The sequence below is a fragment of the Malurus melanocephalus genome, unplaced genomic scaffold (genome assembly GCF_030028575.1).
Source record: "Malurus melanocephalus ecotype Western Australia unplaced genomic scaffold, MMel_1.1 scaffold_310, whole genome shotgun sequence".
Taxonomy (NCBI): Eukaryota; Metazoa; Chordata; class Aves; order Passeriformes; family Maluridae; genus Malurus; species Malurus melanocephalus.
Window position 1 is genome coordinate 344943 of NW_026623542.1, and position 20461 is coordinate 365403.

The 20461-nt window shown below is 50.0% G+C and overlaps 2 protein-coding genes across 4 annotated transcripts in view; both read right to left on the reverse strand.

Moving 5' to 3' along the window:
* Positions 1 to 5726, reverse strand: part of MYRF (myelin regulatory factor) — a 44668-nt gene extending 38942 nt beyond the window's left edge. The window contains exon 1 of the mRNA XM_057377322.1: positions 5442 to 5726. Within this exon, the coding sequence (XP_057233305.1) occupies positions 5442 to 5487 (46 nt within the window). The 5' untranslated portion in view covers positions 5488 to 5726. The remainder of the gene's footprint in view (positions 1 to 5441) is intronic.
* Positions 5727 to 11546: 5820 nt separating this feature from the next.
* Positions 11547 to 20461, reverse strand: part of DAGLA (diacylglycerol lipase alpha) — a 66534-nt gene continuing 57619 nt past the window's right edge. For all 3 annotated transcript variants that reach the window (XM_057377320.1, XM_057377319.1, XM_057377321.1), the window contains one exon: positions 11547 to 19910. In XM_057377320.1, the coding sequence (XP_057233303.1) occupies positions 18983 to 19910 (928 nt within the window). In that variant the 3' untranslated portion in view covers positions 11547 to 18982. The remainder of the gene's footprint in view (positions 19911 to 20461) is intronic.

Consider the following 20461-nt stretch of genomic DNA (forward strand, 5'->3'; position numbering starts at 1 on the left):
AAGTACAGGGGAAAGCAAGGCAAGCCATGGAAGGGTTGGGGGGTCTGTGCCGTTACCTGCTCGGATCCAGCGCATCCTGAGCATGGTGAGAGCCACTGTCAAGCTCCCGCCGTATCCCTGCTCCCTCCCTGGGTCATTATTCCCTGAGCTCAGCTCCGCCAGCTCCCAGGGCTGCTGCTGCCTGCTGGTTTTTCTATTCCCTTGGGGAAGAGTGGGAGGGCTGGGGAGGCAGCCGGGCAGCCGCTGCTCCCCGCTGGGATTTGGGACCGTGAGGGGATTACCCGCAGGGATGGTCATGTGTTTGTGCTGTACCAGCTTCCCCGGGCCCATTCCGACACGGGCTGACTCCCGGCTCCCAAAGAACTCTGGCCAAAGCCTCTTACCTTCCCACAGAGCCAGCCAGGCCCCGCAGTGACTGTCACCTGCACCCGCCACCGTGTCCCCGAGCCGCTGGGGGACAGCCCAGCRCACAGCCCCYCTGGCAGGGATCACACTGGGCTTTGCCAAGGTGTTCTCCCCCTGTCACAGCAGCTCCGTGCGGGAAAAGCTCTCCCCAGCACAGCATCATGGCTCAGAGATGGATTTGGGGACAGGCAGAGGGTGAAGAGTGAGCAGGAAGCCCCAAAAGAGCCGTTTTTTAAAGGAATTCCAAGAAAAGTGATGTTCTGATCCATGCAGTTGCATTTCTACGTCAAGCCCAGGAACCTAAAACATGGGACACCAGGATAGATCCCCCCAGGCTCTGCTGTCCTCCTGCCCTTTCTGCTCCAGTTTTCAGCCTCAGTGACATCCCAAAGCCACAGGAAGACTCGGGAGCAGTGCCTGGATTCTAATGCCAGCAGGAATCTCAGCAGTGAATTCCTTCTCCACTCACTCCTGCACCACTGAATCCCTCTCACAGCACAGACAGGGGACAGTGGGCAATCCCAGCATCCTGGGGTCACCTCACTGCCTCAGCTCCAGCAATTTACATTCCTTCATCCAAGGAAAACGGGGAAATGCTCCAAACCTCTTCCTGCAGGGCAACACTTCCTCCTCACAGGCACAAAGTTCTCCACAATCAAAGTTACCAGGAATGTTACCAACACCAGGAACACGGGAACAGGTTGTCCAGAGAAGTTGTGCATGACAGAAGGTGGGTTTAGATGGGCTCTTGGGAAGAAATCCTTCCCTGGGAGGGTGGTGAGGTGCTGAATGGATTTCYCAGAGAAGTTGTGGCTGCCCCATCCCTGGAATSTCCAAGRCCAGGMTGGACAGGGCTTGGAGCACCCTGGGCTGTGGAAGGTGCCCCTGTCCACATGGGACTGGATGATCCATAAGGTCCCTTTCCACGTAAACCATTACAGGATTCCATGATCGCACATATCCAAACATTCCCATGGGCAAAACCACRCACTCTTGATCACTCCAAGCTCAGGGATTCCTGTGCACACACATCCCAGCAAGCCCTGCATGGACACACAGCTGCTGCACAGGCAATATTCCCCAATCTCCAACCACTTGTGCTCCATAAAACCTGTGTAACCGCTGGATAACCCTCAGGGAAATCTCCCCCTTCAGTTTACCCAACTCCTGCCTTTCCCAGCTGCACCTCAACCCCAAACCCACCAAAGGTSCAGTGCTCGCTCTCCTTTCTCTGCTCCTTTCCCAAATTCCCACTTCCCAGCCCCCGCTGGCCCCGCTCCAAACATCTTTCCCGCTGTACATTCTTCCCCAAGCCCTTATCTCATAAATTAGCTGGGAGAGGGATCCCAAATAGCTGAGCCATGGTGTAAGCGTTTCCCTGAGGCAGGGGCGGGCGGGAGCAAGGGAAAGGTTGGGAGCAGGATGCCAGCCAAGGGTCAGATGCTGTCAACTCCCTCCTTTTCCTTTGAATCCAAACACAAATGCTCCAGGAACACTCTGCTGCCAGAACCCCCCAGCATCCCAGGATTTTTGCCTGAGCTCTCCTCAGCAGGATGGTCCAAAGCACCTCCAAACACACGGATCAGCTGTGCTACCACAAACTGGGAGATTCCTGAGTGGGAAGGGATGATCCACAAGGATCATCTAAGCCCAGCTCTGTGCTCTGCACAGGAAAATCCCAAAAATTCCACCATGTGCCTGAGAGAAGCAGGACAGCGAGGATGTTCAGAACACGGGAAAAGCCCAGCTTGGATTGTACTCCCAGCATCTTCAGCTCAGGAAAGTGTGAAATTATTCCTAAAGCATCTTTTCCTTCAGAGGCCTTTCCGTAGCCCTTTCCCAAAAGTCAGAACAAAGCCTTTCCCATCATTTTTCTGCTTCTCCATCCTCACAAGCCTCAGATGTCATCCTCAAAGAGCAGACTGCCCCGGGAAATAAGGATACCCAGGGAAACAAGGATATCCATGGAAATAAATATATCCAGGAAAACAAGGATATGTAGGGAAACAAGAATATCCAGAAAAATAAAGGATAGATACCCAGGAAAACAGGGACATCCATAGAAATAAATACACCCAAGAAAACAAGGTTACCTGGGGAAACAAAGATATCCAGGGAAACAAGGATATCCAGGGAAGCAAGGAAATCCTTCCCAAGCAAACACCAAGGAAAAATTAGGAAAATCAAGGTCCATCTCTCATAGCCCAGAAGACCACAGGCACCAACCGGACTTGAGAATTTGGGATCCAAAACAAGCCTGGCTCTGTGGATAGGAGCAGCAGCCAATTCCAGCCAAATTCCAGGCACTGATTCTTCCCCAGCTCCACCAGCACAGCCCCCACTCCCAAAGTCTCCATGAAGAGCCTGGTTAATCCTTGCCTGACACTGGGAAACACCAAGGCCTCAAGAATACCTCTTAAATTTTCTGTGATTGCTTACAGCAGGCTCAGATCCTGGGAAAATCAGAGTCAAGCAAAGGAAAGAATTCCCAGATTATTCCAGGGTTCTTAGCCTGCAGGAAGAAATCTCTTCAGGGATAGGATGATCTGTGAGAAGACAATGTTTCACTCCAAGAGAAAAACAGTCTGGAAGATTATTTCCTCGGGATGGGAATCCACTGATACATTTTAAAGGAGTGATAGGATAATGAATTTATTCCTGTGAATCATTAAATTCCAACAGATCTATTGTTTACCACATCCAGAAACCATTAATTCCTCAGGARGGCCAGATTCCAGGGTAAAGCCAACTCCGTGCTGTGATTTAAGGCCGTGACCTTCACTCCCAAAACACCAGATGATCAGTTTGGCCTCAGAATTCCTCAGAGAACCCCAGTTAAACCAGGCACAAGAGGCAAAAACGGAACAGCAATCCCTGGTGGTAAAACTTYCTCCTCTTCCTTTCTCCCCCTCCAGCTCCATGTCAGAACAGATGCTCTGGAATAACAGCAGGAAAGGGATAGAGTTGCCCAAACAAAGTTGTACTCCATGGAACATTTGGCTCAGAGAGGTTTAAAGAAGGATTTTATAGCTGAGGGTAGGAAATATCCTTCAGGCGCAGATTCCTTGATCCTGGATTTTTACGGGGACAGGATGGTTTTGATTCAAGAGAAAAAAGGAGGAAGAGATAAAAAGARGGGRAAAAGGAGGAAAAGGGGAGAAACAAGGAAAAGAAGAGAGAAATGAGGAGAAAGGAGGAAAAAATAAAGGAGGAGAAARGAGAGGAAGAATCCCGGGATGGTTGAGGTTGTCAGGGACCTCTTGGAGTCATTTTGCTTGAGCAGGATCACCCCCAGCACCCGGAAAGAACAGGAAAATAGGAAAAGAAACAAATCTCTACATTATAATAAAGATTATATGCTCCAGGGAGAGGGAGAAATTCAGTATCCAAGAGAGGGAGAGCTGGTCCATAAAAAATGTTGGGATGCTGAGCCAGGGCTGTGCAGAGCTCCCGGGAGGTGCTCAGCACCCCTAGGATGGGAAGTGGGAGAACAGGATTTAGGAKCTTGGCCCAAGAGAAATCCTAAAATCAAAGGAAACTCCAGGAGGCTGCAGGGAATGTGGGCTGGGAGTGGCCCTTAGGATCCCTTGTGGTGAGGCTTCCCATCCTCACTAATCCTGGGGCTCCTGGGAATCTGGGATCATGGCTGGAATTAACAGGGGGTGCTTCTCCCTTTGAAGAAGAGGAGATGCCTTACTAAAGGATCACATGGATGTCAGGAGAGAGGGAAGTGAGGAGGAAGCAGCTTGAGCTTCCATTTGCTCCCGGGAGCATCTTCTGTTCGTGGCACTCCCATTTCCCAGGATAAATCCTTTTACCAGCCAAAGAACCCATAGGGACACCACTGTCCCACCCCAACTGCACAATCCCACTGCTCCAAAGGGGATCCCAGACTGTAGCTGACCCACGGACTGGGATCCACCCCTCTGCTGGCACAGCAGAGCCTCACCAAGATGGGCACATTATTTCCTCAAGGAATAATACACATGCCAAGGGCTCATCCCAAAGGACACAGCCCTGGGCAACTAAACCTCAGCCCCACAAGCGACCCACTGGAAACCAAGGGAGGGAAACAAAGGCAACCAGGGGGAAAGAAAAGGAACCAATGATTCCACAAGGAAGAGCGAAGCGTGCCAACAAAGCCACAGCGAGGAAGAGAACACAGAGCAGAGGCAGGAACAATGGGATCAGGCTCCCAGCACATCCCAGTTCAGCCACGAGCAACCACATTTCATCCAACAGAGGCCAAATTCTCCTCCCAAACACTTTTCCACYTTGCTAGGAAGGAGATGATCCACAGCCATGTGGTACCCAAAGCTGTCCAGGCTCCAGCAAACATCTGTGATCTATAAGCCAGAGCCACTGCCATGAGCCTGCTCCTGCTCCAAGGATGTGAGGAACATTCCAAGGTCCTTGTTGGCATTGCAGTGGGAATCTAATGCACAACACAATTCCCAGGATATCCAGCTTGCCACCCAAGAAGTGCCATCCACTGGAGGATGCACAACTGCCCCTGGATTGTGGGGACGGGGATCAGTGCCATATCAGAGCTGGACAAGGCTATGATGGTATGGAGCCAGGCTGGGAGAGCTGGGATTGCTCAGCCTGGAGACGAGAAAGCTCCAGGGAGACCTCAGAGCCCCTTCCAGCGCCTAAAGAGGCTCCAGGAGAGCTGGAGAGGAACTCTGGACAAGTGCCTGGAGTGACAGGACAGGGGGAATGTCTTCCCACTGCCAGAGAACAGGGTTAGATAGGATGTTGGGAGGAAATACCCTCCTGCAAGGGTGCTGGAGCCCTGGAATGGATTTTCCAGAGAAATCGCGCTGCCCTACCCCCGCAAGTACCCAAGGCCGGGTCAGACGGTTCTTGCAGCACCCTGGGACAGTGGAAGGCGCTCCTGCCCARGRCAGGGGGTGGCACTGCATGAGCCTTCAGCTCCGTTCCCTCCCAGCCCATCCCAAGGCGTGCGCCGTGCCCTGCCTTTGGGGGACCCCGGGATCGTGCTGGGAACCCGGGAATGCCGGTGCCCCCGTTACCTTCAAAGAAGCGCTGCAGAGCTTCCGTCTCGTCCACCACCTCCATGGCTGGGCCATGCACGGGCCAGCCCCGGCTCAGTCCGTGCGGCTGCAGCGGGGCATCGCCCCGGCCCGGGGGGCCCCGCCACGACCCCCGAGCCCCGTCCGAGCCCCTTCCGAGCCCTCGGGCCCCGCTCTCAGCGCCGGGCTCTCGGTGCCGGTGCCGGCACCCAGCGCGGCCGCCCGATGCCCATCGGCGTCCGCCGAGCGCTTCCCCGGACTTGGGCTGCTGCGGCCGCTCCTCCCTCTTTCCCCACCGCTCCTCCTTCTTTTCCTCCCTCTTTCCCCACCGCTCCTCCCTCTTTTCCTCCCTCTTTTCCCCGCCGCCCTCCCTCTTTTCCTCCCTCTTTCCCCGCTGCCCTCCCTCTTTTCCCCGCTCCTCCTCCTCCTCCTGGCACGGTGCTCGGCGCGCCCTCGCGAATGGGGTTTGGCAACGCCACGGAGTCCCGAGGTCGCCAAAAGTCACCTAAAAACAGCCGCAAGGCATCAAAAGGAAATCTCGAGCTCGATTCCGGTCGCAAAGCGCTAAAAAGGGATCACAAGACAGCAAGAAATAGGCACAAGGCATCGAAAACCGGCCACTAAAGCAGCAAAAAAMMKSYWMYWAARSMMMMAAAWYYKKKSMMSGRRSMWCMAAAARGRAAAARGGRMMAAWYMACMRKWAAMMRSCMMMARMCMMYWAAAAAAACCGGCGTAAACTATCAAAATCTGTCCAGAAATCACTGAAAAAACAGCCAAAAAGCACCAAAAATTGTTCAAAAGGCAACAAAACCACTCCTAAAGCACCAAAATTCGTGCATGTAACACCAAAACCTGCCCCAAAGCACCAAAAATTGTTCCAAAGGCACCAAAACCACTCCCAAAGCACCAAAATTTGCGCACATAACACCAATATCTGCCCCAAAGCAAAGTCACAAGGCACCAAAAAATCAGCCACAAGCCATCAAAATCCATCCACAAAGTACCAAACCCAGACCCAAACAACAAATCAGCCACAAATTGCAAAAATGCAGCCAAAACCAATCAAAATCTGTCCATGAAACCAACCCTGAGTCACAAAACCCAGCCAYAAACCAYCMAAATCCYCCCARAAATTCCCAAACCAGTCACAAATCACTGGAATCCAGTTTAAAAAGAGACACAAATCACTGAACTCCCAGCACAAATTACAAAACTAGGAAAYCCCTAAAATCCAGCCTCACATTCCAGCCACAGATCACAAAACYAACTGCAAATCACCAAAATCAAGCCACAAATTGTCCCAAAACAGCCTCAAATCACAAAATCCATCCAGAAACAAAAGGCAGCCCCAAATTATCACAACTCARCCACAAACCAGCMAAATCAGCCCMAAATCACCCAAARCCAGCCCCAAACACCAAATCCAGCCCTAAACTATCAAAATCCAGCTGCAAATCACTCGAAAGCAGCACAAAATAATCCAAATCCAACTGCAACCAAACCCAGCCCTAAATCATCCAAATCCAACTGCAAATGACCAAAATTCAGCCCCAAATCTCCCGAAACCAGCTCCAAACAAATCCAGCCCCAAATTATCAAAATTCAGCCTTAAAATACCCTGAAGGAGCCCCAAGTATCATAAAACTGTCACAATCATCAAACCCAGCATTAAATCATCACAATCCATCTGCAAAGTACCAAAATCCAGCTACAAATCCAGCCCCAAATCACCAAAATCCAGCCCCAAATCACCAAAATCTAGCTCCAAATCACCCAAATCCAGTCATAGATCACCCAAATCCAGCCCCAAACCACCCAAATCCCCCGCAAACCAAAATACAGCCCCAAACCAACAAAATAAAGCCCCAAATCACCAAAATCGAGCCCTAAATCCACCAAAATCCAGTCCCAAATCACCCAAATCCAGCTCCAAAAGACCAGAATCCCCTGCAAACTAAAATCCAGCCCCAAATCCCCCAAATCCAGCTGTAAATCACCAAAATCCAGCCCCAAATCATCCAAATCCAGTCACGGATCATGCAAATCCGGCCCCAAATTCACCAAAATACAGCCCTAAATCCACCAAAACACAGCCCCAAATCATCCAAATCCAGCTGCAAACCACCAAAATCTAGCTCCAAATCCAGCCCCAAATCACTAGAATCCAACCCTAAATCCAGCAAAATCCAGCCCCAAATCATCCAAATCCAGCTGCAAAGCACCAAAATCTAGCTCCAAATCCGGCCCCAAATCAACCAAATCCAGGGGCAAACCACCAAAATCCAGCCCAAATTCACCCAAATTCAGCTGCAAACCACCCAAATTCAGCCCCAAATCACCCAAATCCAGCCCTAAATCAACCAAATCCAGTCACAGATCACCAAAATTCAGCCCTAAATCAACCAAATCCAGCTGCAAACCCCCAAAACCTAGCTCAAAATGCAGACCCAAATGACTAGACTCCAGCCCTAAATCCACCAAAATAAAGCCCCAAATCCAGCCCCAAACCACCTAAATCCCCTGCAAACCAAAATTCAGCCCCGAACCACCAAAATCCAGCCCCAAATCACCCAAATCCAGTCACAGATCACCCAATTCCGGCCCCAAATTCACCAAAATACAGCCTCAAATCACCCAAATCCAGCCACAAACCATCAAAATCCCACTGCAAACCAAAATATAGCCCCAAATCACCCAAATCCAGCTGCAAAGCACCAAAATCTAGCTCCAAATCCAGCCCCAAATCACTAGAATCCAACCCTAAATCCACCAAAATCCAGCCCCAAATCACCCAAATCCCCTGCAAACCAAAATACAGCCCCAAATCATCCAAATCCAGCCCTAAATCACCCAAACCCAGTCACAGATCACCCAAATACAGCTGCAAACCACCAAAACACACCCCCAAATCACCCAAATCCAGCCCCAAATCACTAGAATCCAGCCCTAAATCTACCCAAAACACAGCCCCAAATCACCCAAATCCAGCCCCAAAACACCTAAATCCAGCCCCAAATGACTAGAATCCAGCCCTAAATCCACCAAAATACCGTCCCAAATCACCCGAATCCAGTCACAGATCACTTAAATCAACCAAATCCAGCCCTAAATCCACCAAAATCCCACCCCAAACCCCAACCCTTGTCCCCTCAGAGGAAGGCCCAGCTGTGGTTTGTTCTCCCCAGAAGTTCCCACAATCCCCAATAACTCCTGACTCCCCACACACCCCAGCCCAGCGCTCAATGACTCCAATAAAATAAATAAGGCCCCGCTGGGAATAATGTCCATGAAGTTCCGAGTTCTCGGAGTGCCGGGGCCCTGCCAGCCCCAAACTGTGGGGCCTTTCTGCTGCGGGCCAGCCAGGGCACAATGAGGGATTGTCCAGCCCCACATCCCAATTAAGAAGGGCAGATTCTCCGGGATATATAAATATATTTATCCCGCTCTCACAGCTGTGCAGTGACCAATTCTTCTCCCGGGAGAGGAGGGGATTGGTGATTGGGGACAGTAATGGGTCTATTATTTCGGGATGGAGAGAACGAGCCCTTTTTTCTCCTCTCTCTCCACATTACGACAATTGTTATTCCTTGTTSCCCTTGTTCCTGCTCTCAGCCCCCCGTTTTGAACACAAACTGCGTGGGAAGGAAGGGAAATTAAGGAAAAACGGAGTTTTCCCAGCAAGCTGAGCACCAGCCCAGCCTAAACCCTGTTAGATGTTGGTCTGTAATATTTTAATTACATAAAGATTAAACCCAGAAGTAAAATCAGGATTGGACTAGATCATCCTTGGGGGTCTTTTCCTACTCAGGATATTCCATTATTCTAGGATTTGGAATCTTAAAATGCATGAATCTGTCATTTAGAATCCTAGAATCCACAGACTCATATCCCATGGTTTTACAGATTCATAAAATCATCATTTGATTTGTAGAATCACATTCCATGATTCTGCAATTTAGAATCCCAGAATCCTGGAAYGGTTTGGCTCGGGAGGGACCTTAAAGCTCATCCATGGCATAATTCAGCTGGGAACAGCCCCAGGCAATGAGATCCTGCTTTACAGCTCCAGAGGCACATCCCTCACTCTGCAGGACACTGGGAAWATCCCAGTTTGGACTCACCTTCCTTGCAGAAAGATCTCAGCACCCACAGGGCAGATTTCCTCACTATTTTGCCTCAAATACCCAAAATATTGAATATTTGGAATATATTCTTGACTGACAACACTCATCCTCYTCTCCCTGTCACTCCCATCCAATCCCAACAACTGCCTCTTAATTAACTGTCTTTGCACTAAAATCCTTCTTTTTATATGGCAGGATGACTTTATCTTGGGATAACTCAAAGCATCTCGATATTTCCTCAATTTTCTTTTCCACTGAAGGAGAGATTCCTAGAACTGATCTCAAGGGACAGGGATCATGGAATCCTGGAATAGTTTGGGTGCAAAGGGACCTTAAAGCCCATCCAGTTCCACCAGCACTTCCTGCCTGTGACTGTGTTGGACCATAAAACTRAGTCCAAGGAGGATAAAAAGATTTGGGAAAGGACCCCAAGCCCAGATTTTGAACCCTCTGGATCTACCATGTTGGCTTTGGCCTCGGATTCCCCATCTTAAGGTGTAAAATCCTATGGAACAACAAAATTTACAGTAAAAATATGACACCAAGGGATCCTAAAGAGCTCTGAACCCTGAAAAATTAAGCCTGTTGCTTTGACACATATGGAGGCAGCTCCAGCATTTCCAAACACAGTCCCTCACTGGTTTTCCTTTCTCCTGCCCTCCACATTTCCCACATTTCTCCCGCTTTCCCATCCCCTTCAGGTCCCACTCCCTGCAAACCCTGCTCTCCCTTATCCCACGTGGTGCTGCAAGTGCAAGCCAGGAAGGGGTGGAGGGACATTACTCATGGAAGGTGTGGCCGGGGCTCCCTCCAGTGCCTGATCTCAAAGTCCAGTTTCCAACAAAATAATAATTCAGGAATTCCCCCCTCCCTCACCCCAACCCTCCCCACCTCCCGAGCTCCAGCTGGGATTCCCAAGCACCACTGGAAATATTTGGAGTCTATTTTTAGTGGTTTTCCACCAGCTTGGTCTMTGGAATCATTCAGACACCTTGGTCTCTGGAATCATCGATCCAGCTCACGTGAGGCTCAGCTGWGCAGGGATCATGGATCCAGGGATATAAAACCTATTTTTCCCAGTAGGAACAGGTCCCAAAGAAGCTGCTGTGTCACTGTTGGAGATGCCGAACTTGGAATCTCCTACTCATGAACCATCCCAATCCAGGCACCGAAATCCCAGATGGTTTGGGTGGGAAGGGACCTCAAAACTCATCCCATTCCATGGGCAGGGACATCTTCCACTATCCCAGGTTGCACCAAGTTTTCTTTAACCTGGACTTGATACTTGCAGGGATGGAGCAGCCACAGCTCCTCTGGGAAATCCTTTCCAASCCCCAGGGAAGCTCCCACCCTACTGGAGGTGGAAGCAGAGCTCCCTCCATTATCTCCTCCTGGTGAGAGACCTGCATGGATCAATCCCTTCCTGGTTATCCATTAACTCCAAGGAGTTCATTCCCGAGATGGAGAGAACACCTTCATTGATTTAAAACGGACTAAAGGACCGTAGAAGCAATGAACTATTAGATYCCAGCTTTAATTAATTAAATATTCCCATTATTTTCCCTTGTTTTCTTTGCTTGCCGGGTAATGCTTCAAAATTGTTGGAAATTCTGGGTTTTTTTCTGTAGTTCCAGAATTTTTTTCCAGTGGATTGGAAATAACTTTTCTTAACAAGCTGGATTTTTTTTCCTAAGGCCACTAACACACCCAGAAGCCAGAGGATCTCCTTGGAAAGCATAACTACATCCCTAACTAAGGCTTTTAATAGGTTTTATAGGAGCATCTCCCATTCCTGCTGTGTCCATATCCAGATATTTTCATCCTTAAAAACTGAATTAAAGCAGCCTCTCCTAAACATGGATTATTCCGTGTTTACCCAAGGATAGCAGCCAGAGTTGGATGTTTTCCTTCCTCAGGAGAGGAAGGGTTTCTAGAAGAGCCAATATCRTTTTATGAGGTTGATATAGCTCTGGGTAAGGAAAACATCCCCCCAAACCATCCCAAAACATCAACCACTTCAACATTCCAGCACTTTTAATAGGCATTTTTATAGGAACTCAGTAGTTCAGCCACCTTTGAGCTCTTAATTCCCTGATAGTCCCTTCAGGAGCAGCCATAAAAACAAYTCCATGCAGCCATTAATAGGATTACGCGCTTCCAGGCGTTCCTTTTCCGGCCTGGATTTCTCCTGGCTGGTCAGTGAACGCCAGTATTTCTCCTATCCTTATTCCCTGACCCTGTAAGCTATAAATGCAGCTTTTCCCTTTTCCAAAATRTGAATTATGTGGAATTATTCAGCTGGGAACAGCCCCAGGCAGTGAGATCCTGCTTTACTCCAGAGCCATGGCCTGCAGGACACTGGGAAAATCCCAGTTTGGACTCATCCAGCTTGCAGAAGGATCCCAGCACCTTGATATTCATCCAAAGGGAAGACTTCCACACTATTCTGGCTCAAATATCTAATAGATTGAATATTTGGGATATATTCTTGACTGACAACACTCACCCTCCCCTTCTCTCCCTGTCATTGCTATTAACTCCCAAAAAATTCCTTGCTTGCACCAAAATCCTTCATTTTATAGGACAGGTTGAATTTAACTTGGAGTAATTCAAAGCATCCAGTTCATTCCTTGATTTCCTTCTCCACTGAAGGAGAAATTCCTAGAAATKATCTCAAGGGAGAGGAATMATGGAATCCTGGAATGGTTTGGGTGGGAAGAGACCCTACAGATCCTCCTTCCACTGCCTCCAGGACAATTTCCAGCTTGCCCCAACCCGGCCATAGGGTGGCAAATCCACAACCTCAGGATGTTCCCCCAAGTGTTTTCCCACTCCAAAGGCTGAGATCTGGAGCAGAYAGACCCAGTGATTCCCTGGGTCCTTCCAGGGAGCCACACACCRAATTCCTCGTGTCCTTCCCACCTCTCCAACTCACTCACCACCCATTAAAAAGCAGAGACCTCAAATAATCCCCAACCATCCACGTCCAGGACATCCCTGGGAACAGTCACATACTCCAGCCATGCTTCCAACATCCATTTTATACAGAGTGCCATAGAATATACAGAAAATTTATATACATCCATGTTTCTGGAATGATGTTATAATTCATCCAGATCTTYCTTTACAGAGGGACTAGTTCGGATCTTTCATACAGAGGTACAAAAAAAGTCACATGGATCATGAATGGCACGTAAGGAGTGCTTGAGTTTCCCTGGAATCTTCATGCTGGGGCAGCTCGGAGCAGGGATTCAGAGGGCATCATTCCTGGGATTTGCATGGAGATGCAGGATGCTAGGCTGTTTCCCCCCAGTTGCATATCCAAGTGCTCCAAGCCCTGCCAGAAGCAGTGGAAGCAGCTTGGAGCTCCCTGGAAGGGTTGATTCTCCCAAAAATGCCAAAGGCTTYAGCTCTAAGGAGGCAATTAGGATCCAGCAGGAAATTAATCCAGAGGTATCTTGCTCTGAGCTGTCCCAGCATGGGATGGGACACAGGTGACAGGCAGGAAAGGCTTTTCCAGAGAGGCAGAGCCAAAGGAAAGGGGCTCGCAGGGCACAATATTCCAGACAGGGAGGCACAGCCCATCCCCAAAATTCCCTGGGCCATTAGGAATTCTGCTTAGAGCCAGGACAGGAGCTTGAGAGTATTCCCTGGACCTGTGAAGGGAAAGGTGGGAAGCTGGAGCTGCAGGTGAGGCCATTTTGTCACCAGCAGCCACCACCAAGAGCTGGGGACATCCCAGTCAAGGAGTTAGGACCCAAAGAGTGTGACAGTGTCCCAGGAAAAACCCCCTGCTGGGATCCCTTTGCACACAAACTTCCTGAAATTTGGATATCCCGGCAGGACAGGCCCAGGCCACCCCCGCCGGGGATTTCTGACTCTGAGCCATCGGAACTGCACAAAGCAGGGAAGTGGAATCCCAAAGAAACCCAACATCAAAGCTTGCTCCTGTGCTGCAAGGRTTTTCAGGAATCAAGAGGTGCAGATAGGGAGAAGCTCCCTTCATCCCAACAGGTGTGCTGGGAAGGTGGGAATGTCAGGACACAGAGCATGGCATGACACAGTGACATGAGACAGACTGGACACAGGAAGGAAAGCAGGAAAAATTCCCAGGGGGTTTACTTTTGGAAGGGGGCTGTCCCAGAGCCAGGGAGAAACGTGGTGTGGGATGGAGGAAACTGCCTGCCTTGGGTCAGGATTTGCTTTTGGCACTTGGATATGACCTCAGGCAGCAGGGAAAAGTGGGAAGATGTGRGAGGCCCTGGCTGAGGCAGAATGGGAGAGCTCAGGAGCAAGGGCAGCTCTGAGCAGGCCTTGACCACACTTCCATACTCCAAGAAACTTGYAGGGAAAGGAAGATGTCTGATCTCAGAAATCTGGGATGTGGAGCCAGGGAGAACAAAGGCACGAGTATAAACTCAAAAACCATGGAAAAAAAAACAATGGGAATGGAGACAGCAAGCACTTGGAGGCTGATGATGATTCCCTACACCAAAGCAAGGAATTCCCTAATCCTTGGATGTTTGGAATTTCCAGTCCTTATGCAGCTTCTCGGAGCTGAAAGAAGGGGAAGGACATCAGTGACTGCTGATCCAGCCTCCYTCCCATCCCTCTCTCGATCCCTAASTCCACTGWGGATATGACTGGAAAGCACAGGTCTCCCAGACTGAATCCCAGCTTCCAGCTGCAATATTCCCTCCTCTCCTCTCCTTCCCACAGGTGCCAAGGATGGGCAGTGTTTGCCTCCAGCAGGACCCATGGAGCATCGCCTCCTTCACGCAGGAGCGCCACGAGAGGGAGCCTTGGCACAACAAACGARGCTTTTCCCAAAATCCAGCAGCTCTTCCTTAAAATCAGCATTGCGAAGGCTCTGGGAACAGAGCAACGAGCTCAATTCCAGGCAGCGCTTCCTTCAGAGGAATTTCTCAGCACAGCAATCCCAGCAGAGCTGCTGCTGGAATTCCAGCCTTCTGTCTCCTGCAGCTCAGCAAGCAGGGAATCACAGAATCCCAGAATCATTTGGATTAGAAGCTCATCCTGTTYCCACAYGCTGCCATGAGCAGGGACACCTTTCCCTAATCCAGGTTGTTCCAAGCCTTATCCAACCTGGCCTGGAATATTTCCAGGGATGGGGAGTCCACRCCTCCCTAGGCAATGTCTGGATGTTCCTCTGTTGGAAGTTGTAGTTATAACCACCATCCCTAAACCCATGGGAATTAAATATTCCTGATACCATCCTGCAAAACCAGAATGTCCTACTGCCAAGGGAAGAATATCCCAGAACGGATAAAGATAAACCCCAATTGCTCCAGCCCAGCAATTCCCAAGGCAATCACAGAAGGGCTCTGCTGCCCATGGAAATTCAATGGAGGTTCTTGGACACAGGCCCAAAACACAAATCTAAACACACCCATTTCAGCAATAATCAATCCCACCTAATTCCCATTGTCAAGGCTAATCCTGATTATTCCTATGTCCCAATTTGTAAATGAAAGATGTGTGGGCGGTTCCATGGAAATAATATTATCTGCCTGCAGGAAAAGAGCAGCAAAAGCTGGGAAAACATCAAAGTGCATGGACAATGTGCTAGATACTGATCCTGCATCCCCATGCTTGGAGCTTTTCCTCCTTATGCGCCCTTGGAAACAGACTTCCCACTTAAATCCTACTTGGCATAATTAACTATTCATGGAATCTAACATCCTRAAAGAATAGAATTTGGAATCACTGKAATTCTGYATCTACACTCYCCACCAGCTGTGTCATCCCAGCCCTATGCAGAAAGCAAAATACCTCCTACAATTCATGATTGCCTTGGAAAAAAAGGTGCCTAAAAAGTACCAAGAATYCCATTTAACTGCTTTGGATCATCATGAGATGGTGGGGAATAGTTTTCCTATATTTCCCATGTGCTGCCAAGGATGTGGAATGACCCACCAGCACCCTGGGAGAAGGGAAGGATGAGGTGGCTCCTGAAATAGGTGAGAGGAATAGGAAGGAAAGAAAGGAGGGAAGTTGTAGGAGTTTTAGGAGGACATGGATGTTCCAAATGGAGAAGACAGTCCCAAAGGAAAAGGAATAATGACAAATATTGGAAAAGGGCCGAGATATGCTCAGCACTGCAGGACCCTTCCCAGATTTTTGGCACTGCTGCAATGAAAGCAACTATAAAATCAATTCTTASTGGTGCAGAAGACCCTCAGCTCCCTTCTTTTGCCAAGAAACTCTTGGAACAGTTTGTGTTGGAAAGGACCCTTAAAGGCTACTCAGTACAAGGAATAAGGATCAGAATGGATTTTAAGGATGAGGTATGGAATGAGTGACMTGTTTGGATCAGGGATCAGGGGTGTCAGGCACTTCCAGCACTGCCTTCACAGAGGGTGGAACATCCTGCTAGAGTATCTCAGGAATATCCAAATATTAGAAGGCACAAAGCTGAAGAGGAGGAAGCAGAAGCCAGGAGATTTGGAAAATTAGAAATATTTTGTATTCCCAAAGACAGAGCGGGAAGAGAAAGCRGGAATTGTATACAGTACAGATGAAGGAGGTAGCTGCAGCTTTAGCATTTATTTCAGCATGCCAGATGTGCTTTTCCAGGAAGAAATGGGACATCAGCCTTTCCAAATGCCCAGACAGCAAAGGAGTGATGGRAATGGAGAACAAAATGCTGGGGATCAAGACACAGTGATGGGGATTGAGACACAGAGCTATTTAAAGCAGAAATAATTCCAAGAACGTGGATTTCATTTGTGAGGACTGGGACCAAATCTGTTAGTCAACAAAATCCAGGAATTATCCATGATGGGATAYAATGAGCACCTTCGAGGGGCTCTTTTGTGCCTTTACTCCTTGACCCGTGGCAAGCCCAGTTCCCGGGAATTAGGCATTTCCAGGCTTTTCCAAGTCCAGTTATCACAGAGCAAAAAAACTGCAGTATTCCAAGCTGCTTCCTGTCAGGGCAAGGGAAGGCCATTCCCATGGGATACAGTTCCAATGGCATAGAGAAGGAAAAAATCATCCAAGGATTGAGTCTTCCAGGATACGGCAGAGGAACATCAGTGAAGGGACTTTCTAGTGCAATATTTGAGCCACGGAACATCAGCAGGTTCCTACTGGAATCATTTTAGGAGGGAGAATATCCCACTTTTCCTCACCTGGAGGCACATCCCACCAGTAGTTCCATCTAATCCCAGGTATCCATGTCACTCCCAGGGACAGAGATGATCCTTTTCCTTAGTGTTTTAAAGTGCTTTGCAGATCCCAAGCTCTGCCTTAGTGCTAAGGGTTAATTTCTGCCCGGGAAAAAGGGCAGGAATGAGCTCCTTATCCCAACTCCTGGGCCAGGAGGGGAGCTAGCCCGCTAGCCCCAGCCTCCCTGCCCCTCAGCTCCCCTTTTCCCCTCAAACCTTCCCAGATTTTTGTGCGTATTCCTGAAAAATCACCTTGGTCATGTTTCCTGAGTGCAGGAATTCCTCCTTACCCTGTGCTGAGCTCCCGAACCATCTGCTCCCTGCTCCTTTTTAAAGGACCTACAAAAACAAAAGGAATTTCTGGTTGCTCAAAATAAAAGGGTTTTTCCTTCCTCAAATCCCTTTGAATCCAGAAGGGCTTCCTCCCTCTGATTCCACTCAAGGAAAGGTCACCTTTGGAATCTTAAACCACAGGGATAATGTTTTCCTGCCTGCTTCAAGCACTTCTGAAGGCTCTGTAAYAGGTAAAGAGCAGGGGCTGGAACATCCCACACTGAATGGAGTGGGATATCAGCATTTGGACACAGAATCCAGCGGAATTCCATGCACTCAGGGTTATTTACATCAATGCACACTGGTTATAAAGTGCTCCTTGATGGCATCAGATCCCAATGGCTCCCGGGAAGCACAGCCCTGACCCATCCTGGGGCTTCCCAAGTCCAGGATTTGCCAGGAGCTGAGCTCCCAGGAAGCACAGCGTCCTCCCACAATGGAAATAGTGCCACTGAGGAGGGGGAAAAGGGAGCAACCACAGGATTCTAATGAAGTTAAACCAGGAATTTCTTTTCCAGGGATGGAGAACAGAGCTCCAGGGAGAGCCATCAGTAACTGCTGAGCTTTGAGGGGCCGTTGTGTCAATTCAAGGCCTTTTCCAGGTCCCAAGAATGTTTCACTTCCTAGGATAGGTAGTTTTCCTCCTGCTCCCATCATTGGAAAACCTGCCTGGAGAGGCGGAGCAGGCTCCTCCGGGCCTGGAGGCTCCGTTAAGTTTTCCTAAAMACTTGCTCAAGTTTTTCTACACAGAATTGTGCAGGTGGAGGGAGGGTGAGAGAGGGGAGCAGGCGGTTCCCCCTGAATCCAAGCCACTTGGGAGACAGGGAGCTTGGAATCCTGCCTGCCCATCCTCTCTTCCCTTGGTCCCCAGAGGGAACAGCACGGGAAGGAGAGGATAACCATGGATTTTCCTTCGGGAAAGCCTCTCTATTTCCTTAATGAATACCTTCTGACCAGCTCAGCAGCTCTGTAAACATACAAGAGATTGCAACACTGGGAAAAAGTCCATCTTTTCCCTGAATTCCCAACAACGGAGGCTGGCACTGATCTGTGGATGCTGCGTATGGGTGATGTGAGGACCCCCAGGAATCCAGGAGAGGCTCCCAGACTCCGCAGGAGCCTGGAAAATAATGCCAGGTTCATTTTGCAGTTGATCCATCTACATCCATGCAGCCCCAAGACGAGAATTCTGGCAGTCCTGTGGGAACGTCACCATCTCAGAGGGGTCCAGGGAACCRAGGAGCAATGGGGGTGATATCCAGGAGAACTTTCTGCCAAAAAAGGGATGTGGCAGAGGGATTGGGCTGTTGGGAACAGCATCCTTCCCTCTCMGGAGTACTCGAGGGAGAGAAAACACGGTGCCAGCCCTGTTCCCGCTGTGCCTGGTCAAGATGGGGGGACTGGCTTTGAGGGGAATACAGCCCCAATGGCTTTAAAACAGGAGTGTCCTACAAAAGCAATCCCCATGGAAGTGTGCAGAATTGGATCTTGGGCCGGATCCATGGTAGTGCAACAGGGCCCAAAGTCTCAATCCGCTCATTTCCCAAACCACCGGCTTGGTCCCGAGGGAAGGGATCTGGCCCAGCCCCTGCTTGCTTCCATCTATCCAGGTATCTCACTCCCAAACTCAGTAGGTGCCCCGGGGCAAGGAATCTGCCTCTGGAATGAGACAGGCTGAGGTAGGGAACTTTAGTGCCTCAGACCCTCTCAGGCCCCATGGGGCAAAGCTTCTACCAGCTCCAAGCAYGGGATTGCAGCACAATCCATCCTCCAGACACCACCACTGTGTCACCCCAGAAGGGATTTTTCCAGCTGTCTCCTTGGATCCCAACTGCCCGATGACAGCCTCCTCCACGGATTACCCCCTGGGATCATTCCACCCCTTTCCCCTGCACTAAAGAGCTGAAATCATGAGGTCGTCCTGCTTGGCAGGGCTGGTTACGTGTCCAGAGGGAGTGGAAGTCCGGATTTTGTCCGTGGCCAGGCACTCCTGGCTGCTCACACCCGTGGGAGTGATATCCATGAGTTCTCCGGATGAACTAAGGGGGAAAGAGGGCGACACGGAGATTCCCGACGAAGGATCCGTTGAGCCCGCAAACAACCTTGGGGGCTTCGGAACCAAGTTGGGCTCATACTGYGCCCTCAGCAGGATCTCCTGGTCGCTGACAGATTTGGGCATCTCCGCAAAGTCACTGGAGCTATCCGACACCATCATGCAGTAAATGTCCTGGAAGGAGCTGCTTTTGCTGTCCAGGTTGAAGAGGCTGTCGATGAACTCGGCAAATTCCAGAACCTGGGGACTGGGAACATCGGCCAGGCGGCCGTTGTGGAGCGCCGGCTCTTCCCGAGGGGACAAGGACGCGTGCTCCCCGTCGCTGCCGGTGCCCTCGGCGCTGCAGCGGCGCTGGGGGGTGGTGCCGCCGCTGTTGAGGACGTTTTCCGGGGGCTGTGTCTCCTGGGAATGCTTGGAGAGGCTGTCGGCAGCCAGCAGCTCTGTCCGGGAGCTAAGGGAAGGGTTTTCCTCAGGGATAACGGGGTCTATGTAAAAGCAGTGCATCTCATCCTTCTCCATGACCGCATGGAGGCTGGGCGAGCCCCGGATGCTCCGGAAACCAGAGGAGCGCCGGGAATCGAAGCTGTAGATGGATTCGTTGTCTGAGAGGCTCTCCATGGTGGCCAGAGGTGCGCGGCGGTCCTGGAGCTCCACGGAGAGACGTTCCTTTGTGTCCAGGAGAAGCAGCTCCACGGGGTCTTTCTGCACGGGAGAAAGCGGCTTTGTCTCGTAGAAACCCTCCAGGCTGATTTCCGAATGGGATTTGCTCCTGCAATGGGAAACAGAGAATGTGACRCTGTACAATTCCGGAATAGCCAGAGGATCTGAGTGTTGGGCACAGAAATCCTCCCACAGCTCCTCCAAACAGAGCCATCCACATCTCCCAGGAATCTCTTCTTGTTCCATCCTCCCAGCTGGAAATATCACAAATAGATTCTCCCTCTGCAAATTCTGGTTCTTGCCCTTCTCCCTTTTTTCCTGGCTCAATAAATCCTTCTCYCCTGCCCAGAGAWGCTGTGGACTATCCCTRATAGTGTTYCAGGCTGGACAGGGCTTGGAGCAACCTGGGCTAGTGGAAGGTGTYYCTGACMATGGCAGGGGGTGGAACTGGGTGRTCCYTAAATACCTTCCAGCCCAAACCAAATTTGGCTGCAAGTTCCACCTYGGGAAAACCCCACCTGCCTGAATAAGAAGAAAAGGATCTTCTCCTGACCTTGCTGTACTCAAATTCCTGAGTAACATAGAGGATTTTTCCTCTGATGTGACACAAGATATCCTGGAGCTTAAAATCCCACAAAGGTGTAGGGAGTGTTAACAGCC